Genomic DNA, 24,491 nt, shown 5'->3' on the forward strand with positions numbered 1-24,491 from the left:
GTTTCCATGCACAACCTGGCCTACCAGTATCCACTGTGCTCTATTAGAATAGAAATTTTATTTTAAATTTTTGGCAATATATGAGGAACACAACTTCATCTTTTGGTCTTACCAGGTACTCCAGCTTGGATCCAAAAATTGATGTCTGTCCCTTCTCCATGGCTCAGGACCTGAGTGATATTAAGGGGCTGCAGCAGGCTCATGACCTCCTCCATGATGGCCCTGGCCTTTTCACTGCCAGTGAACTGCAGTCCAGTAGGTAAGAAGGTTCCCGCATCAGACTCCATCACCAGACTGTAGTTGGAAACATTTACCTAAACACAAAAGAAAATTGCTTGGTTTTTATCTGCTGCTTCTGTGCTTTCTCCTTGGAAACTATCAAACAACAGTTACCAAATACTTTACCTTTTCATGGCTGTGCCAAGGCATGTTTCTGTGCCTGACTTACGGTCTGGTCTATATATTATCTAACTATTCTGAGATGCACAATTACTCAGTCTAGAATTTGCTAAACTCAAGAGTTAGCTTGAAAGGACTCAAAAAATATAATGAAGGGAAATATAAAGCCCCATATTAAAGTTGTTCAATTATTTCTACTAGCAATAATATTCTTAATTTCCTTAAGTGTTCACTGTGTTTCAGTATACAATTCCTCCTATATGGCAGGGATCTCCAGATAGTTAGCCATGCTCAGACAAAAGAAGGTATGCTCTGTGAACTTACTTCTTTGCACCTCTTCCCTCTAAATAGATATTCTATCTTGTCTTAATTGTGAGTTCTACCAAAGCTTTTTTAAAAGCATCAAGCTAACAGGTTTGTCTTGGGTTTCTGATTTTGTTGTTGCTACATCTGTTGAATCCTCAGGGAGGAAGGTAATAAAACAAGGCTTGAAACACTGCTTTCCCTCGTGTAAAACCACAGCACTCTAATTCCAGGCAACTCTGCCAGGCCACTAGCCTGACTCTTTCCAAATAAAGTCTGGTAAGAAAGCACACAGTGATTTCATGTAGCCAATATTGTCACGGCACGAGCTTAGAATATAATAGGCTCTTGACAGTTTGCACAGTTAAATTGCTACCAGGCCCTAAAACTTGCAACTTAAAGACCCTTCAAACTGGCCAGCTCCTCTGTTTCCCAGGAGCCAGCCACATCTTCAAGACTTACCAACTGCCACCTTGGTTAACTTATTCCCAAGCTATCCTTGGACAAACACTGCTACTCATTCCTCATTACTCACCTAGTAAAAAATCAATAGTAACATTTGTACATTGCGTCCAGAGAGCTTTCACATTTGCAATCTCCTTTAGTGTTCTTTGGCAACTCATAAAATAGACAAAGCAGCATTATTGATGTTGCTGTTTTATAGGAAAGGATCTGACAATCAGAGAGGTCAAGTGATTTGCTCAATGTCATACAGGTGGCAAGTGGTAGAGCTGGCTCTGAAACTCTCTGCTTTCCAAGACTCCACACTACCATCACTAGCATAGCACTGGAGAGTAAGCAATACTTGTTCTGCATTTAGAGTGATTTCCCACTTACATAACAATTTGAGGATTACATAGTATTTTTTTTTAAATAAAAAAGATTCCATTTTATAATGATTGCCTAATCTTTTGCTCTCAAAGTGTACTGTATTTACAAAGGCAAGAGTAGGACAGGTTCTAAAAGAAGATGTTGCCAGAATTTACTGAATGCAGGGCCCTGGGACACCAACACTTTTTGTTATTAATGATGAGAAGATTAATGATGTAGAGGTCTGCTCATATTTCCACTCTCACTTCTAAGGGATTTGTCTTCATGGTGATTTTCAGTGAAAGACCCAAGGAATTTATAATAAAAAGTGTCACCTCGGCTTTCAGCTGTGGCCATTGCATTATGGTAACATCATTAAAGCTAATAATATGCAAAATATTTGCATTAATATCTTACATTCAGGACTAATTTAACTAGTACATTGATGCTAAGTCAGCAGGTTGACAAGTAATTTGGCAGTCCTAAGCCTCTTCCCTTGTATGCCCCACCATACCCACAACCCTAAACTGCAAAAAGGAGAAAAAAAATTCTCCTGCAAAAAGGAGAAAAAAACATTCACAATATATTTTGCAAATGAAAACAGAATCAAGCCGTTTTGTTTGTGTGGGTTACCATATTGCAGGCAGATCCCACTCTTCCAACAAGAAAATCAGGCAGAGTACTCCTAATCGTGTACTATGCAGGTTAAAATTGGAGCTACATGGATAGGAAGAATCAGTATCATTAAAATGGCTATATTGCCCAAATCAATTTACAGATTCAATGCTGTTCTTGTCAAAGTACCAGTGACATTTTTCACTGAACTAGAAAAAACTATTTTAAATTCATAATGAACTCAAAAAGAGCCCCAATAGCCAAGGCAATTCTAAGCAAAAAGAACAAAGCGGGAGGCATTACATTACCCAACTTCAAATTATACTACAGGGCTACAATAACCAAAACAGCATGGTACTGGTACAAAAGTAGACACATAGACCAATGGAACAGAGTAGAGAGAGCCCAGAAATAAGACTGCACACCTACAAACATCTGATCTTCTACAAAGCTGACAAAAGCAATGGGGAAAGAGCTCCGCATTTAATAAAGGATGCTGGGATAACTGAGTAGCCATATGCAGAAGTTGACACTGGACCTCTTCTTTAGACCATATACAAAAATCAACTAAAGATTGATTAAAGACTTAAATGTGAAGCCCCAAACTATAAAAACCCAGAAGACAACCTAGGCATACCATTCTGGTCATAGGAACTAGAAAAGATTTCATGACAAAGATGCCAAAAGCAATCGTAACAAAAGCAAAAATTGACAGGTGGAACCTGATTAAACTGAGTTTCTGTACAGCAAAAGAAACTATCAACAGAGTAAACAGACAACCTACAGAATGGGAGAACATTTTTGCAAAACTATGCATCTGACAAAGTTTTAATATCCAGCATCTGTAAGGAACCTAAACAAATTTACAAGAGAAAAACAACCCCATTAAAACGTGGGCAAAGGATATGAACAGATGCTTCTCTAAAGAAGACATACATGTGGCCAAGAAGCATATGAAAAAAAGTGCAGTATCACTGATCATTAGAGAAATGCTCATACCAGTCAGAGTGGCTTTTATTAAAAACTAAAAAAATACATGCTGGCAAGGTTGAGGAGAAAAGGGAACACTTATACAATGTTGATGGGAGTATACATTAGTTCAACCATTGTGGAAAGCAGTATGGTGACTCCTGAGAGACCTAGAGACAGAATTATCATTCAACCCAGCAACCCCATTACTGAGTATATACCAGTAAAAGGGAAATATAAATCATTCGATATCATAAAGAAACATGCATGTGTATGAACACTGCAGCACTATTCACAATAGTAAAGACATGGAATCAACCTAAATGCCCATCAGTGATAGACTGGATAAAGGAAATGTGGTACATATACACCATGAAATCTTATTCAACCACAAAAATAATGAGATCATGTCCTTTGCAGGGACATGGATGGAGCTGGAGGCCATTAGCAAACTAATGCAGAAATGGAAAACTGAACACCGCATGTTCTCACTTATAAGTGGGAGTTAAATGGTGAGAACACATGGACAGATAGAGGGGAACAGCACACACTGGGACCTACCAGAGTGTGGACGGTGGAAGGAGAGAGAGGATCAGGAAATATAACAAATGGCTACTAGGCTTAATACCTAGGAGAGGAAATAATCTGTACAACAAACTCTCATGATGCAAGTTTCCCTATGTAACAAACCTGCACATGTACCCCTGAACTTAAAATAAATTTTTAAAAAGTGGAGCTAGTTTGGCTATTACACAAACATTAATGTTTGTGGCCCAACGTTAATGAGCAGCCTGGTGAGTTGGACAATGCCCTGGGCCCAGTCTGTTGTATTCCTGACTCATTAAGTGATACACTGGACTACCAAGGTGGGTGAATGGCCTCTTCCTCTGTCCCCAAGTCATGTTACCTTGGTACTTGGGTTCTGCATCTGTAGGGTGGGGCAAACGCTTAAATAATGAGCCTGTCCATATGAAGCTTCAAGCACCTTTGAAGAAAAGGCCTTTATAGACCAAAGTGAAAGTGATTGCATGAATTGAAAACCAGGGTTTTTAATAACGTGTTCATTAAGTGCTTCCTGGTCTTCTTTAACTGCAAATGAACAGATGTCCTAGGGAAAGAGGACTTCACAGTTTGTGAATGCCATTGTGCAATGTCACAGGATGTTGACGAGAACACAGAGAATAGTGTAAATAAAGAAGGTTTCAAAGTGCCCTAGGCTATATATGTAGCAGGAAATCAAGAGTGTGGGCTTCTGAATGATCCAGACTGGGTGTGACCCACGTATCAACCAATCTTTAGCTGTAATGGGATGATAATGGTACCCAGTTCATGGAATTGTCAAAAACAGTACATTGTAAAGCCTGGGACATAAGTAGCACTTGGTAAACAGTAGCGTAACTGTTGTTATGTTTTTGGCACTGGGCATCAACACTTCTCAGATTTTCAAGGATGGTCCCAATATAAGCTCTTCTGTTAGCTGATTACAATGATGGTAGGCAGCATTTCTGTGATGTTTCCTACGAGCCAGACACTATGTGTAACGTCTTACAGCTCATCTGGTGAGTGTGTACAATCATTATATAAGTGCTCTTATATTTCTCATTTTACAGATTAAGTAACTGAAGTTTAGTCAGGTTGATTAACTTTCCCATGATTACCTAGCTAGTTAAGTAGTGCAGCTAGAATTCTAACCCGGAGGAATTCCTTCCACCTCCTAAGCAGTTGAGAGCACTGATTCTACCTGCTAAGCTGTGCTCTCAACCTCTCCACTGCTGGGTCTCCTGAAAGTCACTTCTGACAGGCCACGAGTATTCACTTTTAATTTAGAAATACAAAGAATGTAGTTAAATATATAGAGTAAAAACTCTTTTTCATGATCGTAACATAAGGTATACTTGGACAGAAGTTACTGTTCCTGCTAACAAAGTAATTTAAGCAAAGATAGAAATGAAAACAAAAACAAAAATCTCTTGCTCCACAATTTCTTTCCAACTAGAAATAAAAAGCCTAAAATAATAAAACATCTTTTCAAGCCAAATAAGACAGGATGTGTAGACACCAGTAAACCAGAATTCTGGCATAGGTATAGAAATGTTTGATTTCTATTCATGCAGGATTTTTTCAGTTGCTGCTTACATGATGGCAGCATTCTATTGTTTTCTATTTATATATAAACATCTCCATATGTTTTCAATAAAGAACTAAGAAAACAAACCACCCACCATCCATGACACTGCTTTTTCTCTACATTTATGGAGTCATTATCTAATTGTTAGCACATGGTGAAGGAGTTGGGAAAATGTCTCTGCACAAAGAAACTGGAATGAATACCTGGGTCACTAGGCCGTTAGAACTGCTGCTTCTCAGGGATATGTTGTCACAAACATCCTTATTCCTTAGTGTGCTATGTGTGGGGACACACTCAGTGTAGATTTGAAAAGCTGATTATAGCTAGTGACAGGGAGCAGAGTAATGCTTATTTCACCCAACCTATTTTAGCATACGTAACAAGATATTCATCCTCTTGTTTATAGGGTGTAGGAAGAAACCAACTTCTAGAGGCTGAATGCTTTATCGCTGAGATAACCAGCACAGATTGAGCAAGCTGAGGCACATAGATGAGGAGGCTGAGCAGCTCAATGATAATTCGGATATTGTCTGTAAACCCCCTACTTTGTCCTCTAAATAAGGAAAAGCAACTCTTTATTGGGAGCCATGAAAACTGTCATTTATTACCATGTAATATACATAATGCAATGGACAGGAATGCTCCAAGGTAACCTCTTAGGGTCAGATCATAGGATTAGTTAATATCTGCTCAGGGTTGAGGATTTATAATTTTGTCTTGTGCTACAATCACATGCTATAACACTCTCTTCCTTTTTTTTTTTTTTTTTTTTTTAAAGGGTCAGGCTACTCTGCCAAAGAACAATTTGGTAACCGTTAGCATTCTTTGGATGCAATGCAAGATTCAAAAGAAGGAAAGTGTTTAAAATACATATGCATGTTTTAAAATACTTACTTCCTAATAAAAACACAGGATGATGTTTGTGTTTTTTGCTTTTATAAAATTCTAGGCTATTTTTCAGGAATATAGATCCAAGTTTAATAATATCTCTTCTCTCTCCAAATTTGGCTGCTTCTTTGTTTAAAAGTTTTTTATTTTCTCATAACCTAGAGAAAATAAGCTATGAGAAAACCATGGAAAAATAAACGTATTTTTTCGTGTTTCTAAACATGTCTTTGATTTTGACTTAAAGTGACATTGTAGTCCCAAGAGCAAGTGAAAAGGAAAGAGACTCCCATTTGAATTAATCATGTAGCCTCCTTGATTTATTCTTCAAAGAAGTAAATTCCACACTGACACAGGGCAATCAACTTTAGTACCTCTCTCTTGCCCTGCAAATGTAAATATTTTACAGATAACAGTGATGATGCTGTTTGGTCAGGTGGTAGGCCCAAACAAGTTCTCAGAAGGAAATCATCTGACGGTGTGTGCACTGAGTTACTACAATCCTGTTTTGCAATCCTGCCAGTGATCCTGGAATTCCCAGATTCTGTGGATGAAGCTGGTGTTTTTACAGAGCTTCAACTCAAACAACTAACATGATTGGATGACAGGTAAAGAAGGTTCTCCTGCTGTGGAAAGTAAAAAGATAGCCTTTACTTTCTGGTCAGATCTACCTGAAGTTCAGACTGTTGCTTTTGACCTTTACTATCAGTCTCCAGCACTCAGTTTTGAATAGTGTTGGGCACCCAAGGGAGAGCCAGGAAAGGTATGATGATGTAAGTTATTTTATTTGATAGCTCAACTGGCTGCAGCTTGGGAAATGGGCAGTCTTGCTTAAGTTACATTAGTACCAAAATTGCAGACACTTAGCCACCGTTGTACCCAGAGACAGTAACAGAATGAAAAGGTACTGGAGATCCCTTTCCAGACCTATCATTCTGTGTGTGTGCTCAGAGGTATTCTGTTGTGAGACAAACCTATGTTTTCAGACAGTCCAATGTTTACAATATCATTTGAAGCACTATAGATCTTAGTGAATTCTCCTCTCATGCTTGTTAATGTCTGTGAATAACCCTTAAACTTACCAAAAACACATGATCCCTGCATAAATGACACTATGATAATAACAGTGAGCCAGAAGGCTAAAAATATGGCATAAACATTAGCTAAAAGAGTGATTTTATTTATATTACATAGCAAATCTGACTGCATTTGATATGCTTTTAGGAAAAAAAGAATGCAATATCCATGGTATTCAGCAGATAGACTTTAAAAAAGGCTTACATACCAAATTAATATCTACCTCAGCTTCTAATTTTATTCTTTTGTGTTGAAGCAATATAATGATAACAGAAGCAGTGGAACTCAAGAGCTCACAATAAAATTTTGATTGCTTTAATATACTATATGTTGGTCAAGTGTTTCATGTTAGTGCTTTCATATTCATTTCAGTATGCAGTTGTAGACGAGCAATCTCCAACACAGCTGGCTTTATATGAGCAGACTCCCCTGCCTTTGTCATTTTCTATCCCTCTCAATCCCTTCTTATAACAAGTTATCTGTCAGTCTTTCCTGTTATACCCACCACACTACTATTCTTCTTCGGGTTCAAAAGGTAACAACTAAATTGCCTGCAAAAAGAACCTTTCCTTCATTTGACCCTCCTCCTTTAACACTGTGACATGGTAAATAAGCTAACACATAAAGAATAAAGGTGTGTTTATTGTTTTTTTAATAAAAGAATTATTTTTAAATTTTTTTATGTGTATATTTTAAAAGAATCAGCGATATACTTACATGGGTCAACATTTAAAAAGTACAAAAGGATACCTAACCACAACAATAAACTACCACCTTTATCCGCTAGGGACTCGAATTCCCCTTCTCAGATATAACTTTCTAAACAGCTTATGTATTTTTTCAAGGATATTTTGCTCATATACAGAGAAATACACATACACACATACTACACACACACACATATACACACATATATGTGAACATCTCAAAACAAATCTAAATATCCATAGAATATGTGTTTATATAGTGCATATACATGTACATACATATATTTCTTTTCTTTGTTGTTTTTTATTAATTCTAAGTTCTGGGGTACATGTGCAGATAGTGCAGGATGGTTACATAGATATACACACGACATGGTGGTTTGCTGCATCCATCTCCCCATCATCTACATTAGGTTTTCTCATAATGTTATCCCTCCCCAATCCCCTGACCCCATGCTATCCCTCCCCTAGCTCTCCCACCCCCACAACAGGTCCTGGTGTGTGATGTTCCCCTCCCTGTGTCCATGTGTTCTCATTGTTCAGCACCCACTTATGAATGAGAATATGTGCTGTTTGGTTTTCTGTTCTTGTGTCAGTTTGCTGAGAATGACGGTTTCCAGATTCATCGATGTCCCTGCAAAGGACATGAACTCATCCATTTTTTTATGGCTGCATTGTATTCAATGGTGTATATGTGCCATATTTTCTTTATCCAGTCAATCATTGATGGGCATCTGGGTTGGTTCCAAGTCTTTGCTATTGTAAACAGTGCTGCAATGAATATATGTGTGCATGTGTCTTTATAACAGAATGATTTATAATTCTTTGGATATATACCCAGTAATGGGATTGCTGGGTCAAATGGTGTTTCTATTTCTAGATCCTTGAGGAATTGCCACACTGTCTTCTGCAATGTTTGAACTAATTTACACTCCCACAAACAGTGTAAAAGCATTCCTATTTCTCCATATCCTCTCCAGCATCTGTTGTCTCTAGATTTTTTAATGATCGCCATTCTAAATGGCGTGAGATGGTATCTCAATGTGGTTTTGATTTGCATTTCTTTAATGACCAGGGATGATGAGCATTTTTTCTATGTTTGTTGGCTGCATAAATGTCTTCTTTTGAGAAGTGTCTGTTCATAGCCTTCTTCCACTTTTTGATGGGGTGTTTTTTTCTTGTAAATTTGTTTTAGTTCTTCATAGATTCTGGATATTAGCCCTCTGTCAGATAGGTAGCTTGCAAAAATTTTTTCCCATTCTCTTGGTTGCTGGTTCACTCTAATGATAGTTTCTTTTGCTGTGCAGAAGCTCTTATGTTTAATTAGATCCCATTTGTCTACTTTGGCTTTTGTTGCCATTGTTTTTGGTGTTTTAGTCATGAAATCCTTGCCTATGCCTATGTCCTGAATGGTATTGCCTAGGTTTTCTTCCAGGGTTTTTATGGTGGTAGGTCTTATGTTTAAATCTTTAATCCATCTGGAGTTAATTTTGTATAAAATGTAAAGAAGGCATCCAGTTTCAGCTTTCTGCACATGGCTAGCCAGTTTCCCAACATCATTCATTAAATAGGGAATCCTTTCTCCATTGCTTGTTTTTGTCAGGTTTAACCAAAGATCAGATGGTTGGACATGTATGGCATTACTTTCAAGGCCTCTGTCTGTTCCATTGGTCTATATCTCTGTTTTGATACCAGTACCATGCTGTTTTGATTACTGTAGACTGTAGTATAGCTTGAAGTCAGGTAGCATGATGCCTCCAGATTTGTTTTTTTGTTGTTATTTTTTTTCTTATGATTGTCTTGGTTATGTGGGCTCTTTTTTGGTTCCATATGAAGTTTAAGATAGTTCTTTCCAGTTCTGTGAAGAAGGTCAATGGTAGCTTGATGGGGATAGCATTGAATCTATAAATTACTTTGGGCAGTGTGGCCATTTTCAAGATATTGATTCTTCCTAACCATGAGCATGGAATGTTTTTCCATCTGTTTGTGTCCTCTCTTATTTCCTTGAGCAGTGGTTTGTAGTTCTCCTTGAAGAGGTCCTTCACGTCCCTTCCTAGTTGTATTCCTAGGTATTTTGTTCTCTTCATAGCAACTGTGAATGGGAGTTCACTCATAATTTGGCTCTCTGTCTGTTATTGGTGTATAGGAATGCTTGTGATTTTTGCACATTGATTTTGTATCTGGAGACTTTGCTGAAGTTACTTATCAGCTTAAGGAGATTTTGGGCTGAGACAATAGGGTCTTCTAAATATACAGTCATGTCATTCTGCAAATAGAGACAGGTTGACTTCCTCTTTTCCTAATTGAATACCCTTTATTTCTTTTTCTTGCCTCATTGCTCAGGCCAGAACTTCCAATACTACATTGAATAGGAGTGGTGAGTGAGGGCACCCTTGTCTTATGCCAGTTTTGAAAGGGAATACTTCCAGTTTTTGCCCATCCAGTATGATATTGGCTGTGGGTTTGTCATAAATAGCTCTTATTATTTTGAAATACATTTTACCAATACCTAGTTTATTGAGAGTTTTTAGCATAAACGGCTGTTGAATTTTGTCGAAGGCCTTCTCTGTGTCTATTGAGATGATCATGTGGTTTTTGTCTTTGGTTCTGTTTATGTGATAGATTACATGATACACTTGTGTATGTTGAACCAGCTTTGCATTTGGGGGATGATGCTGACTGGATCGTAATGGATAAGCTTTTTGATGTGCTGTTGGTTTTGGTTTGCCAGTATTTTATTGAAGATTTTCACATCAATGTTCATCATGGATATTGGCCTGAAATTTTCTTTTTTAGTTGTGTCTCTGCCGGGTTTTGGTATCAGGATGATGTTGGTCTCATAAAATGTGTTAGGGAGGATTCCCTCTTTTTGTATTGTTTGGAATAGTTTCAGAAGCAATGATACCAGCTCCTCTTTATACCTCTGGTAGAATTCAGCTGTGAACCTGTCTGGTCCTGGACTTTTTTTGGTTGGTAGCCTATTAATTGCTGCCTCAACTTCAGACCTTGTTATAGGTCTACTCAGGGATTCAGTTTCTCCATGGTTTAGTCTTGGGAGGGTGTAAGTGTCCAGGAATTTATCCATTTCTTCTAGATTTACTGGTTTATGTGCATAGAGCTGTTTGTAGTAATCTCTGATGGTAGTTTGTATTTCTGTGGAATTGGTGGTGATATCCCCATTTCATTTTTTATTGCATCTATCTGATTCTTCTCTCTTTTCTTTTTTATTAGTCTGGCTAGCAGTCTATTTTGTTGATCTTTTCAACAAACCACCTTCTGGAGTTACTGATGTTTTGAAGTTTTTTTTCTGTCTCTATCTCCTTCAGTTCTGCTCTGACCTTAGTTATTTCTTATCTTCTGCTGGCTTTGGAATTTGTTTGATCTTGCTCCTCTAGTTCTTTTAATTGTGACATTAGGGTGTTGATTTTAGATCCGTTCTCATTTCTCATGTAGGCATTTAGTGTTATAAATTTCCCTCTAGACACTGCTTTAAATGTGTCACAGAGATTCTGGTACATTGTGTCCTTGTTCTCATTGATTTTTGAAGCATATCTTTATTTCTGCCTTCATTTCATTATTTATCCAGTAGTCATTCAGGAGCAGGTTGCTCCGTTTCCATGTAGTTGTGCAGTTTTGAATGAGTTTCTTAGTCCTGAGTTCTGATTTGATTGCACTGTGGTCTGAAAGACTAGTTGGTATGATTTCTGTTCTTTTGCATTTGCTGAGGAGTGATTTACTTCCAATTATGTGGTCAATTTTAGAGTAAGTGCAATGTGGTGCTGACAAGAATGTATGTTCTGTGAATTTGGGGTGAAGATTTCTGTAGATGTCTATTAGGTTCACTTGGTCCAGATCTGAGTTCAAGTCCTGGATATCCTTGTTAATTTTGTCTCATTGATTTGTCTAATAATGACAGTGGCATCTTAAAGTCTCCCACTATTATTGTGTGGGAGTCTAAGTCTCTTTGCACATTGTTAAGAACTTGCTTTATATAACTGGGTGCTCCTCTATTGGGTGCATATATATTTAGGATTGTTAGCTCTTCTTGTTGCATTGATCCCTTTACCATTATGTAATGCCCTTCTTTGTCTCTTTTGATCTTTGTTGATTTAAAGTCTGTTTTATCAGAGACTAGGATTGCAACCCCTGCTCTTTTTTAGTCTCCATTTGCTTGGTAAATTTTCCACCATCCCTTTATTTTGAACCTATGTGTGTCTTTGCACAAGACATGGGTGTCCTGAATACAGCACACTAATGGGTCTCTACTCTTTATCCAATTTGCCAGTCTGTGTCTTTTGATTGGGACATTTTGCCCATTTACATTTATGGTTAATGTTGTTATGTGCGAATTTGATCCTGCCATTTTGATGATAGCTGGTTCTTTTGTCCATTAGTTGATGCAGTTTCTCCATAGTGTTGACGGTCTTTACAGTTTGGTATGTTTTTGTGGCTGGTTCCGGTTGTTCCTTTCCACGTGTAGTGCTTCCTTCAGGAGCTCTTGTAAGGAAGGCCTGGTGGTGATGAAATCTCTCAGCAATTATTTGTCCATAAAGGATTTTATTTCTCCTTCACTTAAAAAGCTTAATTTGGCTAGATATGAAATTCTAGGTTGAAAGTTCTTTTCTTTAAGGATGTTGAATATTGGCCCCCACTCTCCTCTGGTTTGTAGGGTTTCTGCCAAGAGATCCACTGTAAGTCTGATGGGCTCCCTTTGTGGGTAACCTGACCTTTCTCTCTGGCTGCCCTTAGCATTTTTTCCTTCATTTCAATCCTGGTGAATTTGATGATTATGTGCCTTGGGGTTGCTGTTTCTATCTTTGTGGTGTTTTCTGTATTTCCTGAATTTGAATGTTGGACTTCTTTGCTAGGTTGGGAAAGTTCTCCTGGATACTATCCTGAAGAGTGTTCTCCAACTTGGTTTCATTCTCCCTGTCACATTTAGGTACACCTATCAAATGCAGATTGTCTTTTCACATAATTCCATATTTCTTGGAGGATTTGTTCATTTATTTTCACTCTTTTCTCTCTAATCTTGCCTTCTCATTTTATTTCATTGAGTTGATCTTCAGTCTCTGATATCCTTTCTTCTGGTTGATCGATTTGGCTACTGAAACTTGTGTATGCTTTGCAAAGTTCTCATGCTGTGTTTTTCAGCTCCATCAAATCATTCTCTAAGCTGGTTATTCTAGTCAGCATTTCATCTTTTTTTCAAGGTTCTTAGTTTCTCTGCATTAGGTTAGAACATGTTCCTTTAGCTCAGAAAAGTTTGTTATTACCCACCTTCTGAAGTTTGCTTCTGCTTTTGTCAAACTCATTCTCCATCTAATTTTGTTTTCTTGTTGGCAAGGAGTTGTGGTCCCTTGAGGAGAAGAGGTGTTCTGGTTTTTGGTGATCTTAGCCTTTTTGCACTGGTTTCTTCCCATCTTCCTGGATTTATCTACCTTTGGTCTTTGAAGTTGGTGACTTTCAGATGGTGTCTCTGAGTGGACGTCCTTTCTGTTGATGTTGAAGCTGTTTCTTTCTGTTTTCTGCTGCAGGACTGCTGGAGGCCCACTCCAGACCCGTGGGGGCTGCAGAACAGCAAGGATTGCTGCCTGTTCCTTCCTCTGGTAACTTTGTCCCAGAGGGGTACCTGCCAGATGTCAGCCAGAGCTCTCCTGTATAAGGTGTCTCTTTGGATATACAGGGGTCAGGGAGCCACTTGAGGAGGGAGTCTGTCCCTTATCAGAGCTCAAGTGTTGTCCTAGAGCGCCATTGCTCCCTTCTGAGCTGCCGGGCAGGGAGGTTTAAGCCTGTTGCCATGGAACTCACAAATACCCCTTTTCCCAGGTGCTTTGTCCTGGGAAGGTGGGGCTTTACCTATAAGTCCCTGATGGGCTGCTGTCTTTTTTCAGAGATGTCCTGCCCAGCAAGGAGGGAGTCTAGTCACAGTGTGCCTACAGAGGCCTTACTGAGCTGCTGCAGGCTCTGCCCAGCTGCTGTGTAAACGTCTGTGTGATTTTGTTTAAACAGGCAAGATTAGAACTGCCTCAGTAATGGCAGATGCCCCTCCCGCTACTGAGTTCGACCACCTCAGGTCGAGCTCAAACTGCTGTGCTGGCTGTGAAAAGCCAATGGGTCTCAGCTTGGTGGTCTTTGTGGTGGTGCGACCCGCCAAGCCAGATCGCTTGGCTCCCTGCTTTCAGCCCCCTTTTTTTCAGGGGAATGAGTGGTTCTGTCTTGCAGGCATTTGAGATGCCAGCTAAAATGGCTGCCCAGTTTTGTGCTGGAAACCCGTGACACTGGTGTTTTTGACAACAGTGAGAATCTCCTGGTTTGCAGGCTGTAAAGGCCTTGGGAAACTGGAGTTCTGGAGTGTCTGGAAAAGTCCCTGATAGCCTCCTTTAGGTAGGAGGGGGATTTCTCCAGCCCGTTGCACTTCCCAGGTGGGGCAACACCCCACACTGCCTTGGTTCGTCCTCCTTGGGCTACACCCACTGTCCAACTAATCCCATTGAGATGAACCTGGTACCTTGGTTGGAAATGTGGAGATCACTCACCTTCTGTGTCACTCTTGCTGGGAACTGTGCTCCGGAGCTGTTCCTATTTGGCTATCTTGGCAGAAGTCTCCTGTTTCTTGTTTTTGATGGTGTGGTTGTACCAGCCAAGATAGTGCTTTCTGGTTGACCTCTAATGCCCTTCTCTTGGCTGGGAAGACTACAGTAGCTTCTTTAAGTCCCTTTCTAAGGTTATAACTGACAGCTAGGCTCATCTACCTATAAGTAGACAGGTTATTTAAAAAAATATAGTACTTGTCATTTTCTTGTCCTGCAAAAATAGACTGGGCTATACTCTAGAACCCAAATATTTACTCAATCCTAGGGTGTATTAGGGTGTAGCATATTAAAACCCAATTTGTGAGTTTTTGTTTCTCTATAGCTTACAGAAAAGCACTTTCAGCATTTCTGGATCATGACAATATTCCCACATGCTTTATTTAATTAAGCACTCTTTATTAGTATTAGTAAAGATGCTAAACACAGCTTTAGAAATAATTATGTTCTCTTAGGTGGGCCTTTTCTTCTTTTCAAAAGAAAATTAGCAGGTTTGAAACCTTACACAAAACAAAAGTATTAAAATATAAACTTCAGGGCTCTTGGTCTGCTCAAGTGACTTCATGCCCTACTTGTCCCAAAGCCTTCTATGACTAACATGCCATGCCCCTCTCTAATTTGTTGGCCTATTGCACTTCATTCAATTTGTTTTTTATTCCTGCCTTGCTCCTGTGAAAATTCAAGGCTTTCTACAAGAAAAGATCCTAATGCCATACTAAAAGAGTAGGTAAATGAACTAGAACTAAGAAAATGCCATGAATGCAGGAATCACATATGTGTTGGTCTCTGCCATATGTCTAGGTTAAATAACAAAGCTAAGCACATAGTAAGTGCACACTAACTATTTAAGGCAAAGTCACAATTGGGGACATTTTGACATAGCCTCAATAGCAACTTGAGGACATAATTTAGCTCTAGCTTGTGGCTGCCAATGTAAGAGGGTGATTGATGTATTACTGAGCTCTCATTATCTAGGAAGAGAAAGCACACCACTGGCTCCTTGAAAAAGCAATATTTTTTTTTCTAGCGTTCAATTCTAAGAGGAGTAATTATGTGGCTCTTTATATGAGGAACACTGGACAAAATAATGGACACAGTCTCCAATAACAGTTTTACAAATGATGCAGAAACAATTTTCCTAACACTATTTTCTACATATTGATACTCAACTGAAGCAAAAAGCACAATATTAAGTCATATTTCAGTAACTGTGTTTTTTTCAGGGATCAAAATATATTTATTCAACAGTTATTTTGAGATAAACTGAGGGATAGGGTGACTATACATTTTTGTTTGCCCTTGGAAGTCCCAGTTTACATCCCTTGTCTTGGGGTTAATTAATACAGCCTCCTTTCTCTTGCGAGCATTTTCTGGTTTTAATAATAAATCTATTTCCAACCTACCTATGATGGATTATATATATGAAGATGACTAAGAAAGGGCTGGTTTCCTAAAGGACAGAGTTTACCAGCAGAGGCAATAACTGGCTAATACATTAAATGAGATGAATTCTATGAATATGTACAAAGAAGGGAAAGCAACTACTGAAAAATATTAGCAAAAGCTTGAAAGGAGAGATGATGTTTGGCCTCTTCTATGCTATACTCTAGAACACAAATATTTACTCAATATTACTCAATATTGGCAAGTACCCTACACTGAAAGTTCTCCTATGAGAACAGGGACCTTGTTAGTTCATCAGCATATTCTCAGAACCTAGCTAACAGGCATTTGAAAATACTTGAAATATGAACAAATGACTTTATTCTAAGCACTCAACTAATGTTGTCCAGAATTTAGCTTTCCAAGAGAGGATCGGACCTTAGACAATCTCCAAAAGGATAAATATAAGCATGTTCTTTAGAGTATCTCACTCTCAAACATTAGTTGTCACCCCTAGAATTTGTAGGCATTAATAAAAAAATTTAAAATGGAGACCACTAGTGAGCATCAGAATTTCAGTCTGTGATGGAGCTGTACTTGACATTTGTTTACTCCTGGAAATGCTTTCTTCCCTTGGCTTCTGGAACCTGAGATTCTTGGATCTTTTCATGCCTCACTGGATACTCTTCTTATTTTTCTTGGCTGGTTTTCTCATCCTCCTGACCAATAGACATTGGGGTGCTCAGAAACAGACTAAAGGAATCTTCTTTGCTCTATCACACTAACTCTGTTGGAGCCCTTATTTAGGCTTATGGTTGTAAATAAATCTGTATGGTTATGAGTTCCAAATTCATATTTTCATGCATATCCTGAATTCTAGACTCATATCCAACAGCTACTCAGTATCTCCACTTATATGTCTAATTTTGTATTCATTACCTATTGCTGCTATCACAACTTATCACAATCACTGTCTTGTAACAATACAATTGTGTGTGTGTGTCTGTGTGTGTGTGTGTGTGTGTGTGTGTGTGTGTGTGTTTCGAGACAGGGTCTCACTCTGCCGCCAAGGCTGGAGTGCAGTGGCATGATCTCGGCTCACTGCAGCTTTGACCTCCCAGGCTCAAGCAATCCTCCCACCTCAGTCTACTGAGTAGCTGGGACTACAGGTGTACCATCACGCCCAGCTAATTTTTGTGTATGTTTTTGTAGAGACAAAGTCTCACCATGTTGCCCAGGCTGGTCTCAAACTTTTGGGCTCAGGTAATCCACCCACTTTGGCCTCCTAAAGTGCTAGGATTATAGGCATGAGCCATTGTGCCCAGCCTAAAATTTTATTTTCTAACAGTCAGGAAGGTTGTAAGTCCGAAATAAGTCTTACAGGTCTAAAATCAAGGTGCTGGTAAAGTTGGTTCCTTCTGGAACTCCTCTCTTGCTTGTACACCCAAAATGCAATCTATCAAAAAAATCTTGTCGGCTCTGTTTTCAAAACAGACCTACTCTCCAACAACTTCCCATCAGTTTCACTGTTCTCACTCAGTCCAAGTGACCACCAGCTTTCATGTGGGGTACGGCAGTAGTTTCCTGTGTCCGTCTTTCAGCCCTTGCCATCTTTCAGACTGTTTAAAAAATGGAAGACATGATCTTGGTCAGGGAGAATCTGAGGGTGAAAGTTGAATTATTATTTATTTGGCTTTATGACTAAAGAAGCCTCAAGTTGTCTATAGAATAGGGAATTGAACCTCAAAAAGGCTGAACAAGTTAGCCAAAAAATCATCTCTATCCAATTACATCAGCTGACTTATTGAAGGAAAGGTGGTGCATCCAATGGCTTTAGGAACTGGTGGCAACAATAGCCGTGGAGAAAAAAGAGAAGAGATTGAGACATCAGGAGAAGGAAAAAACAGCTTCGAGAGACTGATTACAGTGAGGGTCGCAACGATGGGATAAAGGAAGCTTGTGGGGGGAATCCAGACCCTGGGGACTAGGGGATCTTCAAGCTGAAGAGACAGAGCCTCTAATGGCACTATATTGTCTGGAGAGCAAAACTAACAATCACAGCATTGAAAGTGTAGAAGCTGAGCTTCCGCTGGATAGGAGGCAGGGGTGCTGTGAGAGGGTAAGCACTATTTTCCATTCAGATGGAGCACTTATATGAAGAAAACTCCAGGCCTATGGCTATCTATAGACTTCTACCCTGCACTCTACACTTAAAATATTTTGTTATCTTAATAACTTTAGGGGAACAGTGGTTTTTGGTTAATGGATGAATTGTATAGCAGTGAAGCCTGGGATTTTAGTGCACTTGTAACTTGAATAATGTACATTGTACCCAATAGGTAGTTTTTCAACCTTCATTCACCTGCCACTCTCCCCCTTTCTGAGTCTCCAATGTCCATGATACCACTCTATATGTCTTTGCATATCCATGGCTTAGCTTTGACTTGTAAGTGAGAACATGTGGTATTTGGTTTTCCATTACTGAGTTACTTCAATTAGAATAACGGCCTCCAGTTCCAACCAAGTTGCTGCAGAAGATACTATTTCATTCTATTTTATGACTGAGTAGTATTCCATGGTATATATGTACCACATTTTCTTTACCCAGTCATCTACTGATGGGCATTTAGGTTGATTCCATAACTTTGCAATTGTAAACCATGATGTGATAAACATACATGTGCAGGTGTCTTTTTGATTTAATGACTTCTTTTCCTTTGGGCAGATCTCTAGTAGTAGGATTGCTGGATAGAATGGTAGATATACTTTAGTTCTTTGAGAAATGTCCATACTGTTTTCTTAGAGGCTAAACTAATTTACATTCCCACCAGCAGTGTGTGAGTTCCCTTTTCTCTGCATTCATGACCGCATCTATTATTTTTTGATTATTAAATAATGGCCATTGTCGCAGGGGTAATGTGGTATCTGACTGTGGTTTTTATTTGCATTTTCTTGATGATTAGTGATGTTGATCATATTTTCATATGTTTTTTGGCCATCTGTATATTTTCTTTTGAGAAATGTCACTTGATTCCTCTATTTCTCTCATACTGCATATGCAATCCACAATCATTAAGGCTGTTTCCTTAAAACATTATCTGCAGCCTGACAACTTGCTATGCCTTTCACAGCTATCATCTTCTTCGAAACTACCATCAAGTCTTTCCTAGACTAACATCTTTCTTCAATTTTGGTTCCCCTTTAGTCTATTCTCAACCCAGCAGCCAGAATGATTATTTTAGAAAGTTAATTCAGATCATGTTTCTCCTATGCTCAAAAGCCTCTCATAGTTCCAATCTTACTCAGAGAAAATGGCCCAAGGGGCTTGACTCTGCCTGGGCTCCTTTATGTGGACTTCTTGTCCTACTGCTCTCCTTTCACGCTCCATTTCAAGCACATTGGCTTCCTCCTTATCCCGTCAATGTCAAGCATGGTCTCCAGCAGCACCTCTGCAACAACTCCTCACCTTCCCTTGAATGCTTTCCTCCAGATACCCATGTAGCTCTCTTCTTTATCCTTTTCAGGTCTTAACCAAATATTACCACCTCCATAAAGTCTGCCTTGTTCCCCTATATCAAAAATTAAAACAGCCCTATCCTCACATACCCTATCTCTGCTCCCTACCTTATCTTTCTCCTCAGCAGTTATTTTCATCTAACATACTATTTTACTTATTTATCCAATTTATTATCAGTCTTGATTCACTAGAACGGAAGCAAGATGAGGGCAAACCCCAAAACACTGCCTGGCACATAGTAGGTGCTCAGTAAACATATGCTGAGTGAATGAATAAATATATGCATGTATGTGTGTGTTTAAACACATATATATGTGTATGTTTGCATATGTGAACCCATGTGAGGATGTAACTAGATGCCATTCTGGATGATAGTGGTGTTGGTGAAGATGATGACGATGATGATGATGTAGTCACTCATGTTGGTGATAAAATAACATCAGTTTTTCAGAACCTGTTTTTCTGTTTTGCTTTTTAAAAAAACTTTCTGAAGAAAGCCTTGGGTCCACAATTAAGGTTATTAGCTGAATTTTTAGTGTGTATATTATCAAGCACGTAATAATATACAGTTGTTTCAACATCTATTATAAATGCTAAAAACAAATACTTTCCAGAAGAATATACAGAATGATGGTGATTTTTTAAAAAGTGTCCATAAATTATCAAAATACAAGTGCAACTTCAAAGGTCCCTTCAATAATGGAAAAATAAGATACTCTTATTTTGGAGGTTAGGTGGCAAAAGTCTTCTCCTTCTCAGGTGAAAATAGGGCTGAATATATTCTCAGCAGACTCTATGTCATCACCATTTTTTTATCAAAGATGAGACTCTTCCATACATCAGACTCGCCAAAAAGGATGAACAACAGTAACTGGATTGACAACACAGGATTTTTAAAATGTTAAACATATAATATTTTAAAACTGTATCTTTGTTGTGCTAAAGTTAGTACATCATGAGACTTATAATGCATGTGTAATCAGTAAGACTCAATTACAGTAACGAATAAATGTGTCCTGGGACTACTTAGATCTTTAACAATTGCTTGACATATTTTGTAAGTTTTAAACTATTCAGGCAAGATGAAGAAAATAATAAACAGATGAGGCAATTTAGCTCTGAGAAGAGTTAACATAATTTAATAGGTATAGTTTAGATAAAAAGAGGCTAAGGAATTACAGCAATTAGAGAAAAAAATCCAAATAGGTATCTGGGGAGCCATGTGAGGACCACTTACAGGATACTGAACACCAGAAATCTTCAAGGTGGGTTGAATAAAAAGCATTAGGCACTCAGACCTCTCTTCCAGTTTTTCTTTGGATATCTGTGTTTTTCATCAAGGACATCATTGGTGTTTAAAGGATGTGCAAACGACTAGGGCAATCGTGTTGAAAAGGTTGTCAGTCTTAGAGAGTGGTGGACACTACAGTTTCACCTCTATAGTGATTGCCACTGGGGAGCAAAAGGAGGTGATGTACAGATGCCAAAGACATTAGATACACTTCTCAGCCATAAGGTAAACAATATTAGGCAACTTACTTAATTACTCTGAGCCTCAGTTTACTCATTTGTAAAATGGTTAACAGTTGTTTTGCAGGTTTATTCTAAGGCAGGAAATCCTAATTTGGGGGTCCCTTGGGGATTGACAAACGTGTAGGAGATCCGTGAATTTGAATGAGAAAAAATTACATCTTTATTTTAACTAACTTCTAAGTAAAATTTAGAATTTCTTTTAATTATGAATGTAAGCAACACACTTCAGTAGTATTAGCAGGACCTGTCATTTTGTTGCCAGTAGAAATCATAGTTATTTTCATATCACATTAGACTTGTTGCAGAAATCACAAAGTATTCTTTATGTTCATCATTGCTTTGACATCATAGTCATAATTAAATAATCCTTCCAGATCTTGTTAAATTCATTCTTAAAACCACATATATAACTATATTGCAAATTTACCTTAAAATTTTTGGTAACTATATATTTTTTTTAATTGCATTTTAGGTTTTGGGGTACATGTGATGAACGTGCAAGATTGTTGCTATATTTTAATAAAATTCATAGCCTTGTAACACTATGCATTTTATTATATGCATTCAAAAATATTGTTTGAAAATCTGCTTTCACCAGATTGCTAAAGTGGTCTGTGGCACAGCAATGATCAAGAACCTCTGTTGGACAAATGGTAGCGTTGTTAGTAAGGTAATAATGGTGATGATGATAATCATTCATAGTGTTATTATTATTAAACTCAGTGGAATTAATTTGCCCTGGACATGTGGGTTGGAGTACTGGTTCTGTCACATAATAGCTAAATGACCCTGACAACCATTAATCTCACTGAGCTTCATATCCTCATCAAAAAAGGAAGATAATATTTAATTGGGCTGTTCTGAGGATTATACAAATTTAAGATATTTATTCAAAGGGATATAATATACCAAGCTATTCTGTTCTCTTGAGACATTGTTATCATCAACAAAAGTGACTAATAAGTAGAATAACCATTATTTAAGTTGCTACGTAGGCCAGGACACTTTTGAGAGTGAAAGAGGATGATATTAATTATTATGTCAGGACAATGGGTAGAAGCTGGACTCACAAGCAAATCAGGAACAAAAAGGCTACTTAAGTACATTTTTTTCTGATTTTTTTTGAAGTGGGGTCTTGCTATGTTGCTCAGGCTGATCACAAATCCTGGGCTCATGCAATCCCAAGTAGCTGGGACTACAGGTGTGTGCTACCACACCTGGCTTATTTTTATGATTTTTTGTATCTCCTATTTCTGCCACTATAAAATTCAACAGATAAAATACCATGTTTCCCTAATGTAAGAATCAGAGTCTCCTCCTTTTTTAACATTTTGGAAATTGGAATGTATCTTGTTATTGAGGCATTCCATAAGAAACTTGTCAAATTCTAGGCAAAGAAACAAACATATTCATTGTACTGTATTCATATATTCATTGTCATTGTTTGTCCATATACAAACGTCATCACACAGAAAGGGCCCTGGGTAATGAATTTTATACTTGCTTACTCTGGTATCAACACAGATAATTAAATTTTAAATTAGAGTCCCTAATTATTGACTAAAATTCTTCATTATATTTTGATGTACACAGAAGATTGATTCTCATGTGTAAGGCAAAACAATGAAAAGCAATATAAATTGCCAAATCTTCAGAATAGACTCTGGAGTGTTCAAGGTTAACAAAGACTGGTGTAACTAGCCATGAATCAGAGAGGCCTCCCACTCAGGTACTGAGCAATTTGCCCAAAGCTCCCTTAGAGTTTTAGGAGAAGCTATGTGGCTTATAGAAATACTAAAATTAAAAATAAAGTATAAAAAACTTAGCCAAATTGAAAGTACAGAAGAAAGATATATTCGATATGCCTTGTAATAGGCTGTCAACCACAAGGGTGCATCTTTAGCACTTTTCAAAACAAGGAGCATGGGTGACACAAAGCAGCCTGGCACCCTAATGCCAATGCTTCACTGCTAATGACCAAAGGGTTCAAAGACATCTGCAGACTCTGGATTGAAGACACTTTAGACATAGATTGATTCTAAAAACAAAAGTTTTGGGCATTGTATGATATTGCCGGTTTTTAAATGAACTGTGCATTTAATGTAGTATTATTTTTCCTGAAAATCTGTATTAAATTTAATTGTACTGCTAACAATTGACAATACTTAAATCAAAGAAATGAAGAACTGAATACCTTTTAACCCATCTCAATATGTCACTATTGAGTTTCCACTCCCTGTCCTCAAGCTCTATTATTTTCTAGTCTAAATTTGAGAATACAATTATTTGACATTCTGTTGTTCTAACTGGTGAGCTGTTAATGGTGGTTGTATTTTAAAAGTAAGTTTATTTCACTGTTGTTCATAATCTGATTGCTTTGAACCATGTTTACAAAGAGAGGTACATTGGGCAGTATGGCCATTTTCACGATATTGATTCTTCCTATCCATGAGCATGGAATGTTTTTCCATTTGTTTGTGTCCTCTCTTAATTCCTTGAGCAGTAGTTTGCAGTTCTCCTTGAAGAGGTCCTTTACATCCCCTGTAAGTTGTATTCCTAAGTATTTTATTCTCTTTGTAGCAATTGTGAATGGGAGTTCATGCATGATTTGGCTCTCTGTTTGTCTATTATCAGTGTATAGGAATGCTTGTGATTTTTGCACATTGATTTTGTAACCAGAGACTTTGCTGAAGTTGCTTATCAGCTTAAGCAGATTTTGGGTTGAGACGATGGCATTTTCTAAGCATACAAACATGTCATCTGCACACAGAGATAATTTGACTCCCTCTTTTACTATATGAATATCCTTTATTTCTTTCTCTTGCCTGATTGCTCTGGACAGGACTTCTGATACCATGGGCATCCTTGTCTTGTGCCAGTTTTCAAAGGGAATGCTTCCAGCTTTTGCCCATTCAGTATGATACTTTCTTCACAGAATTAGAAAAAACTACTTTACATTTCCTATGGAAACAAAAGAGAGCCTGTATAGCCAAGACAATCCTAAGCAAAAGGAATAAAGCTGCAGGCACCACATTATCTGACTTCAAACTATACTACAAGGCTACAGTAATCAAAACAGTATAGTACTAGTACCAAAACAGAGATATAGACCAATGGAACAGAACAGAGGCCTCAGAAATAATGCCACACATCTACAACCATCTGATCTTTGACAAACCTGACAAAAACAAGCAATGGGGAAAGGATTCCCTATTTAATGAATGGTTGGGAAAATGTTGGGAAAACTGGCTAGCCATATGCAGAAACCAAAACTGAACCCCTTCTTTACAACTTGTATAAAAATTAACTCCAGATGAATGAAAGATCTAAACATAAGACCTAAAACCATAAAAACCCTAGAAGAAAACCTAGGCAACACCATTCAGGACATAGGCATGGGCAAAGACCTCATGACTAAAACATCAAAAGCAATGGTGACAAAAGCCAAAATTGACAAATGGGATCTAATTAAACTAAAGAGCTTCTGCACAGCAAGAAATTACCATCAGATTGAACAGGCAACCTACAGAATGGGAGAAAATTTTTGCAATCTATCCATCTGACAAAGAGCT

At 38.1% G+C, this 24,491-nt stretch overlaps 1 protein-coding gene across 2 annotated transcripts in view; it reads right to left on the reverse strand.

The window, feature by feature from the left end:
* CPQ (carboxypeptidase Q) overlaps positions 1-24,491 on the reverse strand; it is a 471,880-nt gene that overhangs the window by 80,566 nt on the left and 366,823 nt on the right. For both annotated transcript variants that reach the window (XM_010349382.3, XM_074386832.1), the window contains exon 7: positions 113-314. In XM_010349382.3, the coding sequence (XP_010347684.1) occupies positions 113-314 (202 nt within the window). The remainder of the gene's footprint in view (positions 1-112; positions 315-24,491) is intronic.

This window comes from Saimiri boliviensis, chromosome 15, assembly GCF_048565385.1.
Source record: "Saimiri boliviensis isolate mSaiBol1 chromosome 15, mSaiBol1.pri, whole genome shotgun sequence".
Classification (NCBI taxonomy): domain Eukaryota; kingdom Metazoa; phylum Chordata; class Mammalia; order Primates; family Cebidae; genus Saimiri; species Saimiri boliviensis.